The sequence below is a fragment of the Pseudophryne corroboree genome, chromosome 4 (assembly GCF_028390025.1).
Source record: "Pseudophryne corroboree isolate aPseCor3 chromosome 4, aPseCor3.hap2, whole genome shotgun sequence".
NCBI lineage: Eukaryota > Metazoa > Chordata > Amphibia > Anura > Myobatrachidae > Pseudophryne > Pseudophryne corroboree.
In genome coordinates this window covers 615,375,053-615,397,517 of record NC_086447.1, presented here as the reverse complement: position 1 = coordinate 615,397,517, position 22,465 = coordinate 615,375,053, and the positions used below count along the sequence as shown (strand labels likewise).

The 22,465-nt window shown below is 48.1% G+C and overlaps 1 protein-coding gene across 2 annotated transcripts in view; it reads left to right on the top strand.

The window, feature by feature from the left end:
* The window catches only part of SYNJ2 (synaptojanin 2), a 468,795-nt gene that overhangs the window by 300,070 nt on the left and 146,260 nt on the right, over window positions 1–22,465 (top strand). For both annotated transcript variants that reach the window (XM_063917654.1, XM_063917655.1), the window contains exons 11-12: window positions 11,047–11,212; window positions 12,087–12,278. In XM_063917654.1, the coding sequence (XP_063773724.1) occupies window positions 11,047–11,212; window positions 12,087–12,278 (358 nt within the window). The remainder of the gene's footprint in view (window positions 1–11,046; window positions 11,213–12,086; window positions 12,279–22,465) is intronic.

The following is a 22,465-nucleotide window of genomic DNA, read 5'->3' as shown; positions in this document are numbered from 1 at the left end:
GTGTGTAGCTGGCACTGCTGGGGGGCATGTCGTGTGTAGCTGGCACTGCTGGGGGGCATGTCATGTGTAGCTGGCACTGCTGGGGGGCATGTCATGTGTAGCTGGCACTGCTGGGGGGCATGTCATGTGTAGCTGGCACTGCTGGGGGGCATGTTATGTGTAGCTGGCACTGCTGGGGGGCATGTCATGGGTGTAGTACTGCTGACCGGCGGTCAGGAGCCCGCCGGTCAGCTTACCGATGCCGGGGTCCCGGCAGCATACCGACGCCGGGATCCCGGCGGGGAGGGGCGAGTGCAGCAAGCCCCTTGCGGGCTCGCTGCACTCGCCACGCTGCGGGCTCGGTGGCGACCTGCGGTCGCCACGGGTTCTATTCCCACTCTATGGGTGTCATGGACACCCACGAGTGGAAATAGTGCCTGTTGGTCGGCATGCCGACCATCGGGATAGTGAGCCGTCGGGCTCGTGGAGGAGGTCACGTGACTGTCGGTCATCTGACCGGCGGTCACATGAATACCACCCCATGTCATGTGTAGTTGGCACGGCTGGGGGGCATGTCATGTGTAGCTGGCACTGCTGCGGGGCATGTCATGTCTATCTGCCACTGCTGGGGGGTATATCATGTGTATCTGGCACTGCACTACTGTAGACATTATGTGTAGCTGGCACTATACTGGAGACATTTTGTGTATCTGACACTATACTGGAGACATTGTGTGTAAGGAACACTACTGTTGCTGTTATGTGTAGGCTGCTAATTGTGTGCGTAGAGGGGGTGTGAAAATATATTTATTTATAGTCTAATAATATGATGTTGAGGCCACGCCCACTTTTCCAGAGGCCACACCCACTTTTCCTGGAACGCCGCCCTGGAGCTGCATCTCTCTCTCTCTCCCTCACTCACTCCCTGTCAGCGTTTGGGCGCCATTTCCTGCATGCTGAGCTGATCCTGGGACTGTTTGGGCAAATCCTCCTCTGTAAAGACGCCTGCATGTCAGCGCTGTGCATTTTATAGGACACTTAAGTATTCTACATGTCTGCTGACAGTGTTAGTTAAGAAACAGTGCATTTAGTCAGGGTTATATAGTACAAGTACCCTGTGATATACAGCCAGTATTTACTGTGCATTGATATATGTATTGAGTGTATAGCTATACTTAGTTTTACTTAGTATTGCTAGTCCAGTGCAGTTTTATTGCATGTCATAATTTCTGCATTGTACATGTGACTGTGTGTGTGCATATACAGCTGCTGTGTGACTTCCATTTCGTGTATCTCACTCAGATTGCTATACCTATATTCTGTACCCTGAGGGGGCTAGGTGCGTCAGGGTAATTATTTAATATAGGTGTTTCACAGGATATGCTTATTGGGGGTAATTCTGAGTTGATCGCAGCAGCAAGTTTGTTAGCAGTTGGGCACAACCATGTGCACTGCAGGTGGGGCAGATATAACATTTGCAGAGAGAGTTAGATTTTGTTTGGGTTATTTTGTTTCTGTGCAGGGTAAATACTGGCTGCTTTATTTTTACACTGCAATTTAGATTTCAGTTTGAATACACCCCACCCAAATCTAACTATCTCTGCACATGTTATATCTGTCCCCCCTGCAGTGCACATGGTTTTGACCAACTCCTAACATATTTGCTCCTGCGATCAACTCAGAATTAGGCCCTTTGTGTATTTTTCTCTGTGATTTTCAGTCACCATATACCTCTTGATTTCTCTGTTTGTGTTTATACTGCACTGGGATTTCTTGTTAAGGTATTGGACTACTGTTCTTGTACTGTATTGCCCATAAACTGAGCTTTCAGTTATGTCAGTTACAAGGGGCGAAGGGAGCTGGGGCTGATCCCACATTGCGTGATGGTGACGCTACAGACACGTTAGAGGAAAACATATCAACAGAGGGTTCAGGTTCTGTGGGTTCCTTACCCCCCAGTGGGACTGTAGCAACGGGGGTTAAAAATAACCTGCCTTGGGCTACTTTCTCCACGTTATTAAGTATGCTGGTAACTTAACTTACGCCCCCTATGGGACCTCATATGGCGGTACAACCGCTTATGGTCCCTGCGGTTATTCCGCCATGGGCAGATCACCTGTCCAATCAGTTACAGCAGTTGAACCAATCACTGACTAAACAGAAATCTAACCCTCAGCCGCCTAAGACCAAGGGGTCCTCTAAGCAGGCCATTACTTCCTCACAATCCACCCATGTCCCTGACATCTCGTCTGATGAGGATGGCGTGTATACAGACACTGACCCTGATGATTCTGATGGGGAATCGGTCTCTCAGGTGGATGTTCCTGACTTATTGGAGGCTATCAGGCTAATTTGTCAAATTACTGATGCTGCCACTAAGAAACCAGATTTAAACGTCAGAAGGTCGTTAAACAAGTTTTACCTCATTCTGACCATTTAGTTGACATACGTCAGGAATCCTGAGAAAATCCAGGAAAGAAATTTACACCTCATAAGAAGATGCTGGCTCGCTATCCACTCGCTGCGGAGAAAAGTAAAAATTGGGAAACACCCCCGCCAGTGGATTCGCTAGTGACGCGCCTGGTGGTATCCTTAACTCTACCTGTAACTACCATAACTTCTCTGATAGAACCGACGGATAAGCGTGTGGAGGGTTGTTTAAAGGCAATTTACACTCTAGCGGGTGCTGTGCATCGGCCCACTATTGCAGCCACATGGGCTGCAGAAGCTGTTGAAGCGTAGGCTCAGGAGGTGGAAGCAGAGCTGCCATCCAACTTTTCTGATAATGCTAAACAATGTCTCTCGTACATATTTAACTGCAGGAGCAGTACTAGGTAGACACGCTGTTTTAGAAGAATCTAAGTCAGCCACTATCTTGTTGAGGTCCTCTCCAAAAAGAATGTCTCCCTTTAAAAGGGAGCACCTCCAGGGTTTTCTTAGAATTCAGATCCACAGACCAGGACCGTAACCATAGAATCCAGCGGGCCAAAATGGATGTAGTAGAAGCCTTGCCCGCCAGAATACCATCATCAGAAGCCGCCTCCTTAATGTAGTTGTTGCAGACTTAGCTGCTGGGGCAGATGTTACACAGCCTCCCCCCCCCCCCCCACCCCACCCCATGTACCACCACTGTAGCACAGTCTACTCTCTGAATCAGATGAGGAAATACAGGAGGATGGGGAGGACTTGGATCCCGTTAGTTGGGATTCCGATTCTGCTCAGGGTATTGAACCCCTCATTCTGGCTATACGGGACGTGTTAAAGCTCCCTCTAGAGGACGCTGCGTCACAGCAGTAGTTTTTTTTAATACAAAACAAGCCTAATATCACTTTCCCTGATTCTGCGGAGTTAGATGACCTATTCAAATTAGCCTGGAAAAATACAGACAAAAAAATTCCAAGTGTCAAAAATGTATTTGCGTATTTTCCCATTTGCTCCTGAAGGTAGGAAATTTTGGGAGGAACCCCCGGGGATTGATGTATCAGTCTCTCGACTGTCCAAAAAAGCGGTGCTGCCTGCCCTTGGCTCCTTTACTATAAAGGATCTTGGGGACAGAAAATATAGGCTACACTCAAATCTATTTACTTGGCAGCAGGTGTATTGCAAGGGCCGGTCATAGCGGGTTGCTAGATGACCCATGCTATTCATTCATGGGCCACTCAAATTCAGGAGGGCCTCTCCGGGGCTATGCATCTGGTCACTACGGTGACCCTCCTAAGGCACATTCAGGATACCTCACGAGTCCTGTGTGATTCGCTCAAGGAGATGGGAGTATTAATGCTAGGACTTCTGCCATGGCAGTGTCAGTGCGCAGGGCCTTGTGGTTGCGTCAGTGGATAGCGGACGCAGAATCCAAGTGCAGTGTAGAATCCCTCCCCTTCTCTGGGGAATGGCTCTCTGGGGTTGAGTTGGATACGTGGATTTCCAAGGTAACTGCTGGGAAATCCACGTTTCTCCCCTCTAGGGCCCCACTGGCGAGACTCTCCTACCCAGGGCCGTCTATTCAGTCCTTTCGGTCTAACAGATTTCGATCTAGGGCCAGAGGTGCCTCCAATGCGGCTAGAGGCATCTGCTTCCACTAAGGCCTCAGCATGACTGTGCCCACCCACCCCGAGGGTATCTCAAGGTGGTAGCTCGACTGCGTCACTTCAGCCGCATCTGGGAGGTTTCCTGCCAGGATACATGGGTCAAGAATTTAATTTCTCTTGGCTGCAAACGTGAGTTTGACGGTGCTCCTCTCCAACGATATTTCAAATCAAGCTTACCAGCTTTGGAGGATACGCAGGTTACGTTGCGACATGCCATACAAAAGTTGGTCCAGGGGCACTCCACATACAACCTCCTATTGTGCCGCCTACGGCATCCTGGGATTTGAATGTGGTGTTGGACTTTCTGCAGTCATCCTGGTTTGAGCCTCTGATGATGGTAGAAGACATGTACCTCTCGTGGAAGACAGTGATGTTACTGGCCCTGGCTTCTGCTAGACGTATCTCAGAATTGGGGGCCTTATCGTGGAAGAGCCCATACTTTGTCTTTTATGAAGACAGAGCGGAGCTCAGGACTAGGCAGCAGTTGGTTGTCTCTGTGTTTCACCTGAATCAACCTATTGTGGTTCTGTCCAGTTCTGACACTTCTGCTTCTCCGGAGGCATTGGATGCTATGCGAGCCTTAAAGATCTATGGGGGTAATTCAGACCTGATCGTAGCAGCAAATTTGTTAGCAGTTGGGCAAAACCATATGCACTGCTGGGGGGGAGGAGGGGGGGGGGGGCAGATATAACATGTGCAGAGAGAGTAGATTTGGCTGTTGTGTGTTCAAACTGAGATCTAAATTCAGTGTAAAAATGAAGCAGCCAGTATTTTACCCTGCACAGAAACAATATAACCCACCCAAATCTAACTCTCTCTGCATATGTTATATCTGCCGCCCCTGCAGTGCACATGGGCCCTCATTCCGAGTTGATCGCTCGGTAATTTTCTTCGCATCGCAGTGAAATTCCGCTTAGTACGCATGCGCAATATTCGCACTGCGACTGCGCCAAGTAATTTTACAATGAAGATAGTATTTTTACTCACGGCTTTTTCTTCGCTCTGGCGAACGTAGTGTGATTGACAGGAAATGGGTGTTACTGGGCGGAAACACAGCGTTTTCGGGGCGTGTGGATAAAAACGCTACCGTTTCCGGAAAAAACGCAGGAGTGGCCGGAGAAACGGGGGAGTGTCTGGGCGAACGCTGGGTGTGTTTATGACGTCAAACCAGGAACGACAAGCACTGAACTGAACGCAGATGCCGAGTAAGTCTGAAGCTACTCTGAAACTGCTAAGTAGTTTGTAATCGCAATATTGCGAATACATCGGTCGCAATTTTAAGAAGCTAAGATACACTCCCAGTAGGCGTAGGCTTAGCGTGAGCAACTCTGCTAAATTCGCCTTGCGAGCGATCAACTCGGAATGAGGGCCATGGTTTTGCCCAACTGCTAACAAATTTGCTGCTACGATCAGGTCTGAATTACCCCCTATGTCAAGTGAACGACTCGGATCAGAAAGACGGATTCCTTGTTCGTGCTCTATGATGTGCTGAAAAAGGGTTGTCCTGCTTCAAAGCAGCCCATTGCTCAGTGGCTTAGGCTTACTATCCAACAGGCCTATGTGTCGGCAGCCTTACCTGTTCCTAAGTCTCTGAAGGCCTACTCTACGAGATTGGTTGGCTCTTCCTGGGCGGCTGCCCGTGGAGTCTCGGCCTTTTCAACTATGCCGAGCTGCTACCTGGTCAGGGAAGAACACGTTTGTAAAGTTCTACAAGTTTGATACCCTGGCCAAAGAGGATGCCCAGTTTGGGCAGGCAGTGCTGCAGAAGTCTCTGCGCGTTCCCGCCCGTTTTGGAAGCTTTGGGACGTCCCCATCGTACTAAGTCTCCCCAATATCCCTTATGGATGCTAGAGAAAATAGGATTTTACTTACCTACCGGTAAATCCTTTTCTCTTACGTCCTAGAGGATACTGGGGTCTATTTAGTACCATGGGGTATAGACTGGTCCACTAGGAGCCTTGGGCACTTTAAGAAATCAATAGTGTGCGCTGGCTCCTCCCTAAATGCCCCTCCTACCAGACTCCGTTTAGAAAATGTGCCTGGAGGAGCTCAGGATAGTACACATTCTCTAGCTAGTGGGTCCGAACCAGTATGGTTGGATTCATTAAAAGGGATGACCTCAAATATTTCACATAAATTGTCCCAAAATGAGAAAGAGACGCAATACTTAAGACAGTCTGTGGATGACCTGATGAATAGAGATTCATTGTCCATACCAGCGTCTCAGACCCCTACCATTTTTCCACAAAAGCGTACACTGGTCCAGATCCTGCAGGCTGACACTGATGATGATGTATCAGAAGCAGAGGAGGGTGAGGTGGATTCGGGAGGGGGGGGATGCAGCTCTGTCACAAGGAATACAGGCCCTGATAGAAGCTATTAGAGACATCCTGCACATTCCTGACAAAGTGACAGAGGAAGATGAGTAGTCTTATTTTAATGTAAGAAAGAAATCCTCTGCTACTTTCCCTGCATTTAAGGAATTAAATTCCCTATTTGAAGACACTTGGATGAATCTTGACAAGAAGTTTCAGATCCCTAAAAGGTTACGGGTATCCTTCCCTTTTCCTCAGGATGATGGGGAAAAAAACCACCGACCCACCGATTGTTGATGCATTGGTATCTCGGTTGTCACGTAAGATAATCTTGCCTGTCCCGGGGGTAGCCTCCTTAAAGGACACGGCTGACTGCAGAGTTGAGACCACCCTCAAATCTCTGTACACAGCTGCGGTGGTGGCCCAAAGATCCACTATAGCTTGTGCATGGATCACTAGGGCCATTGCAAAATGGTCAGGTAACCCGATTGAGGGGTTAGATTCCTTACCCAGAGGGGAGATCATTTTACTCCTACAGCATATACAGAACTCTGCAAATTTTATGGTGGAGGCCATAAAAGAGATAGGCTTGCTCCATGCACGCACCACGGCCATGGAAGTGTCAGCACGCAGGGGCTATGGCTACGTCAGTGGACTGCGGATGCGGATTCCAAAAAAGGTGTGGAAAGCCTACCATTCACAGGTGAGGCCCTGTTTGGAAATGAACTGGATACGTGAATTTCCAAGGCTACGGCGGGTAAGTCTACATACCTTCCTTCCGCTGTACCCCCAGCTAGGAAGACCTAATCTGCTCCAACTCTGCAGTCCTTTCGGACAGCAAAATTTAAAAATAAAACCAAAGGTTCTTCTACAGCCTTCAAAGGCAATAGAGGTAAACCCAGAAAACAAGCAACTGCAGGTTCACAGGAACAGAACTCAGGTTCTGTTTCCTCAAAGCTTTCAGCATGAGGGTGGACCGCACTGCCTGGAAGATAGGTAGGTGGGAGCCCGATTAAGAGATTTCAGTCACGTACAGTATGTGCGACATCATGTCAGGATCCCTGGGTCAAAGAGCTCATCGCCCAGTGGTACAGACTGGAGTTTCAGGAACTCCCACCTCACAGATTTTTCAAATCAGGCTTACCAGCTTCTCGGGAGGCAAGTATAATTTTACAGGATGCAGCTCAAAAACTGGTACAGACTCAGGTCATTGTTCCAGTTCCACCTCAGCTACAGAACAAAGGTTATTATTCCAACCTGTTTGTGGTAACGAAACCGGACGGTTCGGTAAGACTCATTTTAAACCTCAAGCCACTGAACCCGTATTTACGGGTGTTCAAATTCAAGATGGAGTCTCTGAGAGTGGGGATCTCAGGTCTGGAGGAAGGGGAATTCTTGGTGTCTCTGGATATCAAGGATGCATACCTTCATATCCCAATCTGGCTGCCTCATCAGGCTTATCTACAGTTTGCATTACAGGACTGTCACTACCAGTTCCAGGCCCTGCCATTTGGCCTCTCCATGGCACCGAGGGTGTTCACCAAGGTAATGGCAGAGATGGTGTTTCTCATCCGTAAACAGGGAGTGAGCATAATCCATAGTACTTGGATGATCTGCTGATAAAAGCACCATCCAGGGAGCGGTTGTTGGAAAACATTGCCCCGTTCCTGGGGATGATACTGGATACGGAGGCTCAAAAGATATTCCTTCCATTGGAAAAGGCATTGGTAATCCAGTCAATGGTGTGGTATGTTCTAAAACCAACCCGGATATCGGTGCATCTATGCATTCGCCTTCTGGGAAAGATAGTAGCCGCTTATGAGGTGCTGCAGTACAGAAGGTTTCATGCAAGGTCCTTCCAGCTGAATCTGTTGGACAAATGGTCCGGATCGCATCTCCACATGCACCAGAGGATACGTCTGTCACCAAGAGCCAGGATTTCTCTTCTGTGGTGGCTTCAGACTTCTCACCTGACAGAGAGCCGAAGGTTCAGGATTCAAAATTGGATTCTGCTTACCACAGATACAAGCCTCAGAGGTTGGGGAGAATTCACCCAGGGGGAATACTCCAAGGTAAATGGTCATATCAAGAAACCATTCTTCCAATCAACATTCTGGAACTAAGGGTCATATACAACGCCCTTCTACAGGCATCACATCTTCTTCAAGATCAGGTCATCCAGGTTCAGTTGGACAATGGGACAACGGTAACGTACATAAACCGACAGGGCGGAACAAAGAGCAGAGCTGCAATGTCAGAAGTAACAAGGATTCTCCTCTGGACAGAAAGACACACTGTGGGGTTGTCTGCAATCTTCATTTCCGGGAGTAGACAACTGGTAAGCAGACTTCCTCAGCAGACACGACCTCTACCCAGGAGAGTGGGGCCTGCACCCGGAAGTGTTCGGGTGCTTGCCACGACGGTGGGGAATTCCCCAGATCGACATGATGGCCTATCGTCTCAACAAGAAGCTCAGGCGGTATTGTTCCAGGTTGCAAGACCCACAGGCAGTGGCGGTGGACGCTTTGGTGACTCCATGGGTCTATCAGATGGTGTATGTGTTTCCACCACTTCCATTGATCCCAAGAATTCTCAAAAGAATAAAAAGGGAAAAAGTTCAAGCAATTCTCATTGCTCCAGATTGTCCGAGAAGGGCTTGGTACGCAGATCTACTGGAGGATCCATGGCCTCTACCTGTTCGAGAGGATCTTCTGCAACAGGGGCCGTTCGTCTATCAAGACTTACTGCGGCTACGTTTGACGGCATGGAGATTGAGCGTCAAATTCTAGCCCGGAAAGGCATTCCGGACAGGGTAATTCCTACCTTGATTCAAGCCAGAAAAGGGGTAACGTCTAAACATTGCCACCGTATTTAGAGAAAATACGTCTCTTGGTGTGAAAACAGGAAATTACCTGCGGTGGAGTTTCAACTGGGACGTTTTCTGCTTTTTCTGCAGTCAGGTGTGGATGTGGGCCTACGCCTGGGCTCCATAAAAGTCCAAATTTTGGCCTTCTCTATTTTCTTCCAGAAACAGTTGGCTTCCCTCCCTGAAGTTCAGATGTTCTTGAAAGGTGTTCTGCACATCCAACCGCCCTTTGTGCCTCCCACGGCATCTTGGGATCTCAACGTGGTGTTGCAGTTTCTACAATCTCTCTACGTCACACTGTTGGCCTTGGCTTCTGCAAGACGTGTATTGGAATTGGGGGCGTTGTCTCAAAAGAGCCACTATTTAATTTTTCATGAAGATAGAGCTGAACTCAGAACTCGTCCGCTATTTCTTCCAAAGGTGGTGTCTGTGTTTCATATCAACCAACCTATTGTGTTCCCGGTGGTTACCAAAAACCTCTACTACTTCAAAGTCCCTGGATGTTGTGAGGGCTATGAAAATCTTTGAAGTCGACAGCGTGTCACAAAAAATCGGGCTCGCTGTTTGTGCTCTATGATCCCAATAAAATTGTGTGTCCTACTTCAAAGCAGTCTATTGCTCGCTGGAACAGGCTTATTATCCAGCATGCTTACTCTACGGCAGGTTTGCCGGTTCCTAAATCTGTACAGGCCCACTCTACTAGGTCGGTGGGTTCTTCCTGGGCGGCTGCCCAGGGTGTCTCGGCTTTACAGCTCTGCCGAGCGGCTACTTGGTTAGGTTCGAACACGTTTGCTAAGTTCTACAAGTTCGATACTTTGGCCTCTGAGGACCTTCAGTTTGGCCAATCAGTTCTGCAGGAACCTCAGCACTCTCCCGCACGGTTTGGGAGCTTTGGTACGTCCGCATGGTACTAAATGGAGTCCCAGTATTCTCTAGGATGTAAGAGAAAATAGGAATTTAATTACCTACCGGTAACTCCTTTTCTCGTAGTCCGTAGAGGATACTGGGCGCCCGCCCAGTGCTTAGTGTGTTCCTGCACTGTTACTTGGTTAAGTACTGTTGTTGGTTAAGCTGTTGCTGTCCCTCGTCAAGTTTGGTTAGCATGGCTTTCCTCTTGTTTGTGTTTGCTGGTTCAAATCTCACCACTGTCCTTTCAATCCTTCTGTCAAGGTATGTCCTTCTCCTCGGGCACAGTTTCTAGAATGAGTCTGGTAGGAGGGGCATAGAAGGAGGAGCCAGTGCACACTATTGATTGATTGCCCAAGGCTCCTAGTGGACCCGTCTATACCCCATGGTACTAAATGGATCCCAATTTCCTCTACGGACTACGAGAAAAGGATTTACCGGTAGGTAATTAAAATCCTATTTTCTCGTAGTCCATAAGGGATATTGGCGCTGGCCTCAGTGCATTGACTTTTCTGCAGGTACTCTGTTATGTGGTTACCTGTTCAGCTGTTGCTGTTATTGTTACCAGCCATTGCTGGTTGTTATATGTTTGTGGGGTGCTGGTATTAAATCTCACCACTCTTTGTTATCATGTTCCTTCTCTCATATATGTCCTTTCTTCTTCGGGCACTGTTTTACCTATAACTGCCTGTTTGAGGGGAATAGAGGGGATGAGCCAGCACACCCAGTGAAGAAATTTAAATTGCACTGGCTCCTTTGGACCCCGTCTATACCCCATCGTACTAAGTCTCCCTAATATCCCTTATGGACTATGAGAAAAGGTAATTAAAATCCTATTTTATGTGATCGTGGTTAATCTAAACATCACTTGTCTTTAAATATTCCTATAAAGGTTGGAAAACTAAAAGATGGAGCTCGTACAGTTTCAAGAACCATCCAGACGAACTTCTTTGATGGTGCAAAGCAGGAGGCTATTGATCTGCTGCTCATGGGGGATTTCTACAGTGATGATTATGCAGACAAAGGACGGATGTTAACGGACGGCTCTGCTCCACTTGGTAAAATGTGTATGATGATTTCAGAGAAAAACAACCGCAACATAGTAATTTATTAAAACCAACAGCAATATATTAAAGAATCCAAATTGATAAGTACTAGAGTTAGAGGACCTGTAATGTGTGAAATAAGGTATTCTTATACAGTATATTATATATCTAAGGGCCTAATTCAGACCTGATAGCTGTTGTGTGGTTTTGCAAGGCAGACGATTATCGATCGACTGCGTAGTGCGCATGCGCGAGGCCAAACTGCGAAAGATTCCATCGTCTTTTTCGATCGCTAGGTGTATGCTAGTTGATTGACAGGAAACGGACATTTGAGGGTGGTAAATGGACGATTTCTGAGAGTGCCAGGAAAAACGCAGGCGTTTCCACTCGTTTTCTGGGAGGGTGTGTGACGTCCGCTCCGGCCCTGATCAGTCTAATTCTATCACACTGTAGGAGTAGGTCCTGGCCTATGCACAGACTGGAAATATCATTCGATGATGAATAAGTTGCAAGTGGATTTGCAGCTCACTGGCATTTGCAAAGCTGTTCGCACGGTGTATGCAGACTTGCATGAGGCGGGTATTCACTCTGTCTTGGCGGCGACTATCTGATCTCAAACCTCTGCAAATTCGCAGAGGAGTGATCAGGTCTTAATTAGGCCCTTAATGTTCAATCATTAACAAATACTTAGGAAGGGACAGATTGTAAGTAATATACAAAAAGAACAATCTGGAATTAGTTCGATAATAAGCTAAAACTTTTCTATAAAGCATTTACTAATATGTAGGCACTACAAAAAAATCTTAATATAAAAAAAGGTGATGCATAACTGAAAACAGTTACATTACCCACATAAGTAATAACAATTATGTGTATCATTCCACAGTGAATCAAAGTGTTTTAAAAGCCATGTCAGAACGCCAGTTTGAGTTTACAAATTTTAAAAGAACTCGTGTTGCCGTGGGAACCTGGAATGTAAATGGAGGAAAACAATTCCGGAGCAATATCCTTAGTACTAGTGAGCTTACAGACTGGCTACTTGATGCTCCAAAACTATCTGGAATTCCTGATTTTCAGGGTGAGTGTGCATTAGTATTATGTGCTGATTTACAGGGTGAGTGTACATTGGTACTATGTGCTGCTTCACATGGTGAGTGTGCATTAATATTGTGTGTTGATTTACAGGGCGAGTGTGTATTGGTACTATGTGCTGATCTACAGGGCGAGTGTGCATTGGTACTATGTGCTGATTTACAGGGTGAGTGTGCATTTGTACTGTGTGCTGATGTACATAGTGAGTGTGCATTTGTACTGTGTGCTGATGTACAGGGTGAGTGTGCATTGGTACTATGTGCTGATTTACAGGGTGAGTGTGCATTAACCACTTAAATGGTATTCCCGGAAATCTTCTGGGGCCAGTTGCACTGACTGCGCTGGCCACCACGGAAGATTTCCAGGCTACGTCACTTGTAAATTCCTTGGGGACGGCGCCCGGTAATCAGCATAAGCCATTACAGTGTTAAGCCTGCCCCCCGTACTCCTATTGACCAGGCGGCGGGCTTAACTGTGTTATGTTGATTGCCGGGAATCAGCAATGATCCCCCCTCTGCTCTCCCTCCCCCCTCCCCAACTCCAATTTAAAAACACACCCTGCTAAGTGTGTTTTAAAAAAGACAACCCACCACTGAAGGGGTTAATACTGTGCGCTGATTTACAGGGTGACTGTGCATTCATACTGTGTACTGAGTTACAGGTTGAGTGTGCATTGGTACTATGGGCTGATTTACAGGGTGAGTGTGTTGGTTTAGTTTATTTTTGTTAACAAAGAAAAGTAAATACATAAGCAGCACAATAATAATAATAATAATAATAATAATAATCATCATGTAAGAATAACACTTGCAAATCCACCTTCCCCAACAGTTATGCATCTAGCAGCTATTGAGCTGTATTAGTGTTGCAGTAACACTGTTATCACTGTTGCAAATAGGCTAATTCTTGTTTCTCTGACGTCCTAAGTGGATGCTGGGGACTCCGTAAGGACCATGGGGAATAGCGGCTCCGCAGGAGACAGGGCACAAAAAGTAAAAGCTTTAGGATCAGGTGGTGTGCACTGGCTCCTCCCCCTATGACCCTCCTCCAAGCCTCAGTTAGGTTTTTGTGCCCGGCCGAGAAGGGTGCAATCTAGGTGGCTCTCCTAAAGAGCTGCTTAGAGTAAAAGTTTTGTTAGGTTTTTTATTTTCAGTAAGTCCTGCTGGCAACAGGCTCAATGCAACGAGGGACTTAGGGGAGAAGAAGTGAACTCACCTGCGTGCAGGATGGATTGGGTTCTTAGGCTACTGGACACTAGCTCCAGAGGGACGATCACAGGTACAGCCTGGATGGGTCACCGGAGCCGCGCCGCCGACCCCCTTGCAGATGCTGAAGAGAGAAGAGGTCCAGAAATCGGCGGCTGAAGACTTCCCAGTCTTCTTAAGGTAGCGCACAGCACGGCAGCTGTGCGCCATTGCTCTCAGCACACTTCACACCAACGGTCACTGAGGGTGCAGGGCGCTGGGGGGGGCGCCCTGGGCAGCAATGAAAGTACCTATGCTGGCTAAAAATGCATCACATATAGCCTCTGGGGCTATATGGATGTATTTAACCCCTGCCAGGTTGTCAGAAAAACGGGAGAAGAAGCCCGCCGAAAAGGGGGCGGGGCCTATTCTCCTCAGCACACAGCGCCATTTTCCTACACAGCTCCGCTGCTAGGAAGGCTCCCAGGCTCTCCCCTGCACTGCACTACAGAAACAGGGTTAAAACAGAGAGGGGGGGCACTTATTTGGCGATATTATTATATATTAAGATGCTATAAGGGAAAACACTTATTTCTCTATCGTCCTAGTGGATGCTGGGGTTCCTGAAAGGACCATGGGGAATAGCGGCTCCGCAGGAGACAGGGCACAAAAAGTAAAGCTTTAGGATCAGGTGGTGTGCACTGGCTCCTCCCCCTATGACCCTCCTCCAAGCCAGTTAGATTTTTGTGCCCGGCCGAGAAGGGTGCAATCTAGGTGGCTCTCCTAAAGAGCTGCTTAGAAAAGTTTAGCTTAGGTTTTTTATTTTACAGTGAGTCCTGCTGGCAACAGGATCACTGCAACGAGGGACTTAGGGGAGAAGAAGTGAACTCACCTGCGTGCAGGATGGATTGGCTTCTTGGCTACTGGACATCAGCTCCAGAGGGACGATCACAGGTACAGCCTGGATGGTCACCGGAGCCTTGCCGCCGGCCCCCTTGCAGATGCTGAAGTAAGAAGAGGTCCAGAATCGGCGGCAGAAGACTCCTCAGTCTTCTAAAGGTAGCGCACAGCACTGCAGCTGTGCGCCATTTTCCTCTCAGCACACTTCACACGGCAGTCACTGAGGGTGCAGGGCGCTGGGAGGGGGGCGCCCTGGGAGGCAAATGAAAACCTATTTTGGCTAAAAATACCTCACATATAGCCTCCGGAGGCTATATGGAGATATTTAACCCCTGCCAGAATCCGTTAAAAGCGGGAGACGAGGCCGCCGAAAAAGGGGCGGGGCCTATCTCCTCAGCACACAGCGCCATTTTCCCTCACAGAAAGGCTGGAGGGAAGGCTCCCAGGCTCTCCCCTGCACTGCACTACAGAAACAGGGTTAAAACAGAGAGGGGGGGCACTAATTTGGCGTTAGAAATATATAAAACAGATGCTATAAGGGAAAACACTTATATAAGGTTGTCCCTATATAATTATAGCGTTTTTGGTGTGTGCTGGCAAACTCTCCCTCTGTCTCTCCAAAGGGCTAGTGGGTCCTGTCCTCTATCAGAGCATTCCCTGTGTGTGTGCTGTGTGTCGGTACGTGTGTGTCGACATGTATGAGGACGATGTTGGTGAGGAGGCGGAGCAATTGCCTGTAATGGTGATGTCACTCTCTAGGGAGTCGACACCGGAATGGATGGCTTATTTAGGGAATTACGTGATAATGTCAACACGCTGCAAGGTCGGTTGACGACATGAGACGGCCGACAAACAATTAGTACCGGTCCAGACGTCTCAAAAACACCGTCAGGGGTTTTAAAACGCCCGTTTACTTTAGTCGGTCGACACAGACACAAACAGGGACACTGAATCCAGTGTCGACGGTGAATAAACAAACGTATTCCTTATTAGGGCCACACGTTAAAGGCAATGAAGGAGGTGTTACATATTTCTGATACTACAAGTACCACAAAAGAGGGTATTATGTGGGATGTGAAAAAACTACAGTAGTTTTTCCTGAATCAGATAAATTAATTAAAGTGTGTGATGATGCGTGGGTTCCCCCCGATAGAAAATTATGGGCGGTATACCCTTTCCCGCCAGAAGTTAGGGCGCGTTGGGAAACACCCCTTAGGGTGGATAAGGCGCTCACACGCTTATCAAAACAAGTGGCGGTACCGTCTATAGATAGGGCCGTCCTCAAGGACCAGCTGACAGGAGGCTGGAAAATATCATAAAAAGTATATACACACATACTGGTGTTATACTGCGACCAGCGATCGCCTCAGCCTGGATGTGCAGAGCTGGGGTGGCTTGGTCGGATTCCCTGACTAAAAATATTGATACCCTTGACAGGGACAGTATTTTATTGACTATAGAGCATTTAAAGGATGCATTTCTATATATGCGAGATGCACAGAGGGATATTTGCACTCTGGCATCAAGAGTAAATGCGATGTCCATATCTGCCAGAAGATGTTATGGACACGACAGTGGTCAGGTGATGCAGATTCCAAACGGCAAAAAGGTGTATTGCCGTATAAAGGAAGAGGAGTTTTTGGGGTCGGTCCATCGGACCTGGTGGCCACGGCAACTGCTGGAAAATCCACCGTTTTTACCCTAAGTCACATCTCTGCAGAAAAAGACACCGTCTTTTCAACCTCAGTCTTTTCGTCCCTATAAGATCATATCTGCCCAGGGATAGAGGAAAGGGAAGAAGACTGCAGCAGGCAGCCCATTCCCAGGAACAGAAGCGCTCCACCGCTTCTGACAAGTTCTCAGCATGGCGCTGAGACCGTACAGGACCCCTGGATCCTACAAGTAGTATCCCAGGGGTACAGATTGGAATGTAGAGACGTTTCCTCTTCGCAGGCTCCTGAAGTCTGCTTTACCAAGGTCTCCCTCCGACAAGGAGGCAGTATGGGAAAAAATTCACAAGCTGTATTCCCAGCAGGTGATAATTAAATTACCCCTCCTACTACAAGGAAAAGGGGTATTATTCCACACTATATTGTGGTACTGAAGCCAGAAGGCTAGGTGAGACTTATTCTAAAAAATTTTTTGAACACTTACAAAGGTTCAAATCAAGATGGAGTCACTCAGAGCAGTGATAACGAACCAGGAAGAAGGGGACTATATAGTGTCCGGGGACATCAGGGATGCTTACCTCTATGTCCCAAATTTGCCCTTCTCACTAAGGGTACCTCAGGTTCGTGGTGCAGAACTGTCACTATCAGTTTTAGACGCTGCCGTTTGGATTGTCCACGGCACCCCGGGTCTTTACCAAGGTAATGGCCGAAATGATGATTCTTCTTCGAAGAAAAGGCGTCTTAATTATCCCTTACTTGGACGATCTCCTGATAAGGGCATAGTCCAGGGAACAGTTGGAGGTCGGAGTAGCACTATCTCGGATACTGCTACAACAGCACGGGTGGATTCTAAATATTCCAAAATCGCAGCTGATCCCGACGACACGTCTGCTGTGCCTAGGGATGATTCTGGACACAGTCCAGAAAAAGGTGTTTCTCCCGGAAGAGAAAGCCAGGGAGTTATCCGAGCTAGTCAGGAACCTCCTAAAAACAGTGCATCATTGCACAAGGGTCCTGGTAAAAATGGTGGCTTCCTACGAAGCAATTCCATTCGGCAGATTTCACGCAAGAACTTTTCAGTGGGATCTGCTGGACAAATGGTCCGGATCGCATCTTCAGATGCATCAGCGGATAACCCTATATCCAAGGACAAGGGTGTCTCTCCTGTGGTGGTTATAGAGTGCCCATCTTCTAGAGGGCCGCAGATTTGGCATTCAGGATTGGATGCTGGTGACCACGGAGCCCAGCCCGAGAGGCTGGGGAGCAGTCACACAAAGAAAAAAAATTTCCAGGGAGTGTGATCAAGTCTGGAGACTTTTCTCCACATAAATATACTGGAGCTAAGGGTAAATTTATAATACTCTAAGCTTAGCAAGACCTCTGCTTCAAGGTCAGCCGGTATTGATCCAGTGGGAAAAACATCACGGCAGTCGCCCACGTAAACAGACAGGGCGACACAAGAAGCAGGAGGGCAATGGCAAAAACTGCAAGGACTTTTCGCTGGGCGGAAAATCATGTGATAGCACTGTCAGCAGTGTTTCATCCCGGGAATGGCCACCCGGGAGAGTGGAAACTTCATCGGGAAGTTTTTTCCACATGATTGTAAACCGTTGGGAAATACCAAAGGTGGACATGATGGCGTCCCGTCTGAACAAAAAACGGGACAGGTATTGCGCCAGGTCAAGAGACCCTCAGGCAATAGCTGTGGACGTTCTGGTAACACCGTGGGTGTACCAGTCGGTGTATGTGTTCCCTCCTCTGCTTCTCATACCTAAGGTGCTGAGAATTATAAGACGTAGAGGAGTAAGAACTATACTCATGGCTCCGGATTGGCCAAGAAGGACTTGGTACCCGGAACTTCAAGAGATGCTTACAGAGGTTTTATGGCCTCTGCCGCTAAGAAGGGACTTGCTTCAGCAAGTACCATGTCTGTTCCAAGACTTACCGCAGCTGCGTTTGTCGGCATGGCGGTGGAACGCCGGATCCTAAGGGAAAAAGGCATTCCGGAAGAGGTCATTCCTACCCTGGTCAAAGCCAGAAAGGAGGTGACCGCACAACATTATCACCACATGTGGCGAAAATATGTTGCGTGGTGTGAGGCCAGGAAGGCCCCACAAAGAAATTTCAACTCGGTCGTTTCCTGCATTTCCTGAAAACAGGAGTGTCTATGGGCCTCAAATTGGGGTCCATTAAGGTTCAAATTTCGGCCCTGTCGATTTTCTTCCAGAAAGAATTGGCTTCTGTTCCTGAAGTCCAGAATTTTGTCAAGGGAGTATTGCATATACAACCCCCTTTTGTGCCTCCAGTGGCACTGTGGGATCTCAACGTAGTTCTGGGATTCCTCAAATCACATTGGTTTAAAACCAGTCAAATCTGGGGATATGAAGCATCTCACATGAAAAGTGACCATGATCTTGGCCCTGGCCTGGACCAGGCGAGTGTCAAATTGGTGTTTTTTTCTCAAAAAAGCCCATATCTGTTTGTCCATTCGGACAGGGCAGAGCTGCGGACTCGTCCCCAGTTCTCTCCCTAAGGTGGTGTCAGTGTTTCACCTGAACCAGCTTATTGTGGTGCCTTGCACCTACTAGGGACTTGGAGGACTCCAAGTTGCTAGATGTTGTCAGGGCCCTGAAAATATGTTCCAGGACGGCTGGAGTCAGGAAAACTGACTTGCTGTTATCCTGTATGCACCCAACAAACTGGGTGCTTTTGCTTCTAAGCAGACTATTGCTAGTTGGATGTGTAATACAATTCAGCTTGCACATTCTGTGGCAGGCCTGCCACAGCCAAAATATGTAAATGCCCATTCCACAAGGAAGGTGGGCTCATCTTGGGCGGCTGCCCGAGGGGTCTCGGCTTTTACAACTTTGCCGAGCGGTTATTTAGTCAGGGGCAAACACGTTTGTAAAATCCTACAAATTTGATACCCTGGCTAAGGAGGACCTGGAGTTCTCTCATTCGGTGCTGCAGAGTCATCCGCACTCTCCCGCCCGTTTGGGAGCTTTGGTATTATCCCCATGGTCCTTTCAGGAACCCCAGCATCCACTAGGACGATAGAGAAAATAAGAATTTACTTACCGATAATTCTATTTCTCGGAGTCCGTAGTGGATGCTGGGCGCCCATCCCAAGTGCGGATTATCTGCAATACTTGTACATAGTTACAAAAATCGGGTTATTATTGTTGTGAGCCATCTTTTCAGAGGCTCCGCTGTTATCATACTGTTAACTGGGTTCAGATCACAGGTTGTACAGTGTGATTGGTGTGGCTGGTATGAGTCTTACCCGGGATTCAAAATCCTTCCTTATTATGTGCGCTCGTCCGGGCACAGTATCTAACTGGCTTGGAGGAGGGTCATAGGGGGAGGAGCCAGTGCACACCACCTGATCCTAAAGCTTTACTTTTTGTGCCCTGTCTCCTGCGGAGCCGCTATTCCCCATGGTCCTTTCAGGAACCCCAGCATCCACTACGGACTCCGAGAAATAGAATTATCGGTAAGTAAATTCTTATTATAAGGTTGTCCCTGTATAATTATAGCGTTTTGGTGTGTGCTGGCAAACTCTCCCTCTGTCTCCCCAAAGGGCTAGTGGGGTCCTGTCCTCTATCAGAGCATTCCCTGTGTGTGTGCTGTGTGTCGGTACGTGTGTGTCGACATGTATGAGGACGATGTTGGTGAGGAGGCGGAGCAATTGCCTGTAATGGTGATGTCACTCTCTAGGGAGTCGACACCGGAATGGATGGCTTATTTAGGGAATTACGTGATAATGTCAACACGCTGCAAGGTCGGTTGACGACATGAGACGGCCGGCAAACCAATTAGTACCTGTCCAGGCGTCTCAAACACCGTCAGGGGCTTTAAAACGCCCATTTACGTCAGTCGGTCGACACAGACACGGACACTGACTCCAGTGTCGACGGTGAAGAAACAAACGTATTTTCCATTAGGGCCACACGTTACATGTTAAGGGCAATGAAGGAGGTGTTACATATGTATGATACTACAAGTACCACAAAAAAGGGTATTATGTGGGGTGTGAAAAAAACTACCTGTAGTTTTTCCTGAATCAGATAAATTAAATAAAACCCTTTCCCGCCAGAAGTTAGGGCGCGTTGGGAAACACCCCTTAGGGTGGATAAGGCGCTCACACGCTTATCAAAACAAGTGGCGTTACCGTCTCCAGATACGGCCGCCCTCAAGGAGCCAGCTGGTAGGAGGCTGGAAAATATCCTAAAAAGTATATACACACATACTGGTGTTATACTGCGACCAGCGATCGCCTCAGCCTGGATGTGCAGCGCTGGGGTGGCTTGGTCGGATTCCCTGACTGAAAATATTGATACCCTTGACAGGGACAGTATTTTATTGACTTTAGAGCATTTAAAGGATGCATTTCTATATATGCGAGATGCACAGAGGGATATTTGCACTCTGGCATCAAGAGTAAGTGCGATGTCCATATCTGCCAGAAGATGTTTATGGACACGACAGTGGTCAGGTGATGCAGATTCCAAACGGCACATGGAAGTATTGCTGTATAAAGGGGAGGAGTTATTTGGGGTCGGTCCATCGGACCTGGTGGCCACGGCAACAGCTGGAAAATCCACCTTTTTTACCCCAAGTCACATCTCAGCAGAAAAAGACACCGTCTTTTCAGCCTCAGTCCTTTCGTCCCCATAAGGGCAAGCGGGCAAAAGGCCAGTCATATCTGCCCAGGGGTAGAGGAAAGGGAAGAAGACTGCAGCAGGCAGCCCCTTCCTAGGAACAGAAGCCCTCCACCGCTTCTGCCAAGTCCTCAGCATGACGCTGGGGCCGTACAAGCGGACTCTGGTGCGGTGGGGGGTCGTCTCAAGAGTTTCAGCGCGCAGTGGGCTCACTCGCAAGTGGACCCCTGGATCCTACAAGTAGTATCCCAGGGGTACAGATTGGAAATTCGAGACGTCTCCCCCTCGCAGGTTCCTGAAGTCTGCTTTACCAACGTCTCCCTCCGACAGGGAGGCAGTATTGGAAACAATTCACAAGCTGTATTCCCAGCAGGTGATAATCAAAGTACCCCTCCTACAACAAGGAAAGGGATATTATTCCACACTATTTGTGGTACTGAAGCCAGACGGCTCGGTGAGACCTATTCTAAATCTGAAATCTTTGAACACTTACATACAAAGGTTCAAATCAAGATGGAGTCACTCAGAGCAGTGATAGCGAACCAGGAAGAAGGGGACTATATGGTGTCCCTGGACATCAAGGATGCTTACCTACATGTCCAAATTTGCCCTTCTCACCAAGGGTACCTCAGGTTCGTGGTACAGAACTGTCACTATCAGTTTCAGACGCTGCCGTTTGGATTGTCCACGGCACCCCGGGTCTTTACCAAGGTAATGGCCGAAATGATGATTCTTCTTCAAAGAAAAGGCGTCTTAATTATCCCTTACTTGGACGATCTCCTGATAAGGGCAAGGTCCAGAGAACAGTTGGAGGTCGGAGTAGCACTATCTCAAGTAGTTCTACGACAGCACGGGTGGATTCTAAATATTCCAAAATCGCAGCTGATTCCGACGACACGTCTGCTGTTCCTAGGGATGATTCTGGACACAGTCCAGAAAAAGGTGTTTCTCTCGGAGGAGAAAGCCAGGGAGTTATCCGAGCTAGTCAGAAACCTCCTAAAACCAGGCCAAGTGTCAGTGCATCAATGCACAAGAGTCCTGGGAAAAATGGTGGCTTCTTACGAAGCGATTCCATTCGGCAGATTTCACGCAAGAATTTTTCAGTGGGATCTGCTGGACGAATGGTCCGGATCGCATCTTCAGATGCATCAGCGGATAATCCTGTCTCCAAGGACAAGGGTGTCTCTTCTGTGGTGGCTGCAGAGTGCTCATCTACTAGAGGGCAGCACGTTCGGCATTCAGGACTGGGTTCTGGTGACCACGGATGCCAGCCTGAGAGGCTGGGGAGCAGTCACACAGGGAAGAAATTTCCAAGGAGTGTGGTCAAGTCTGGAGACTTCTCTCCACATAAATATACTGGAGCTAAGGGCAATTTACAATGCTCTGAGCCTAGGAAGACCTCTGCTTCAAAGTCAACCGGTGCTGATCCAGTCGGACAACATCACGGCAGTCGCCCACGTAAACAGACAGGGCGGCACAAGAAGCAGGAGGGCAATGGCAGCAAGGATTCTTCGCTGGGCGAAAAATCATGTGATAACACTGTCAGCGGTGTTCATTCCGGGAGTGGACAACTGGGAAGCAGACTTCCTCAGCAGGAACGACCTCCACCCGGCAGAGTGGGGACTTCATCTGGAAGTCTTCCACATGATTGTGAACCGTTGGGAAAGACCAAAGATGGACATGATGGCGTCCCGTATGAACAAAAAACTGGACAGGTATTGCGCCAGGTCAAGAGACCCTCAGGCAATAGCTGGGACG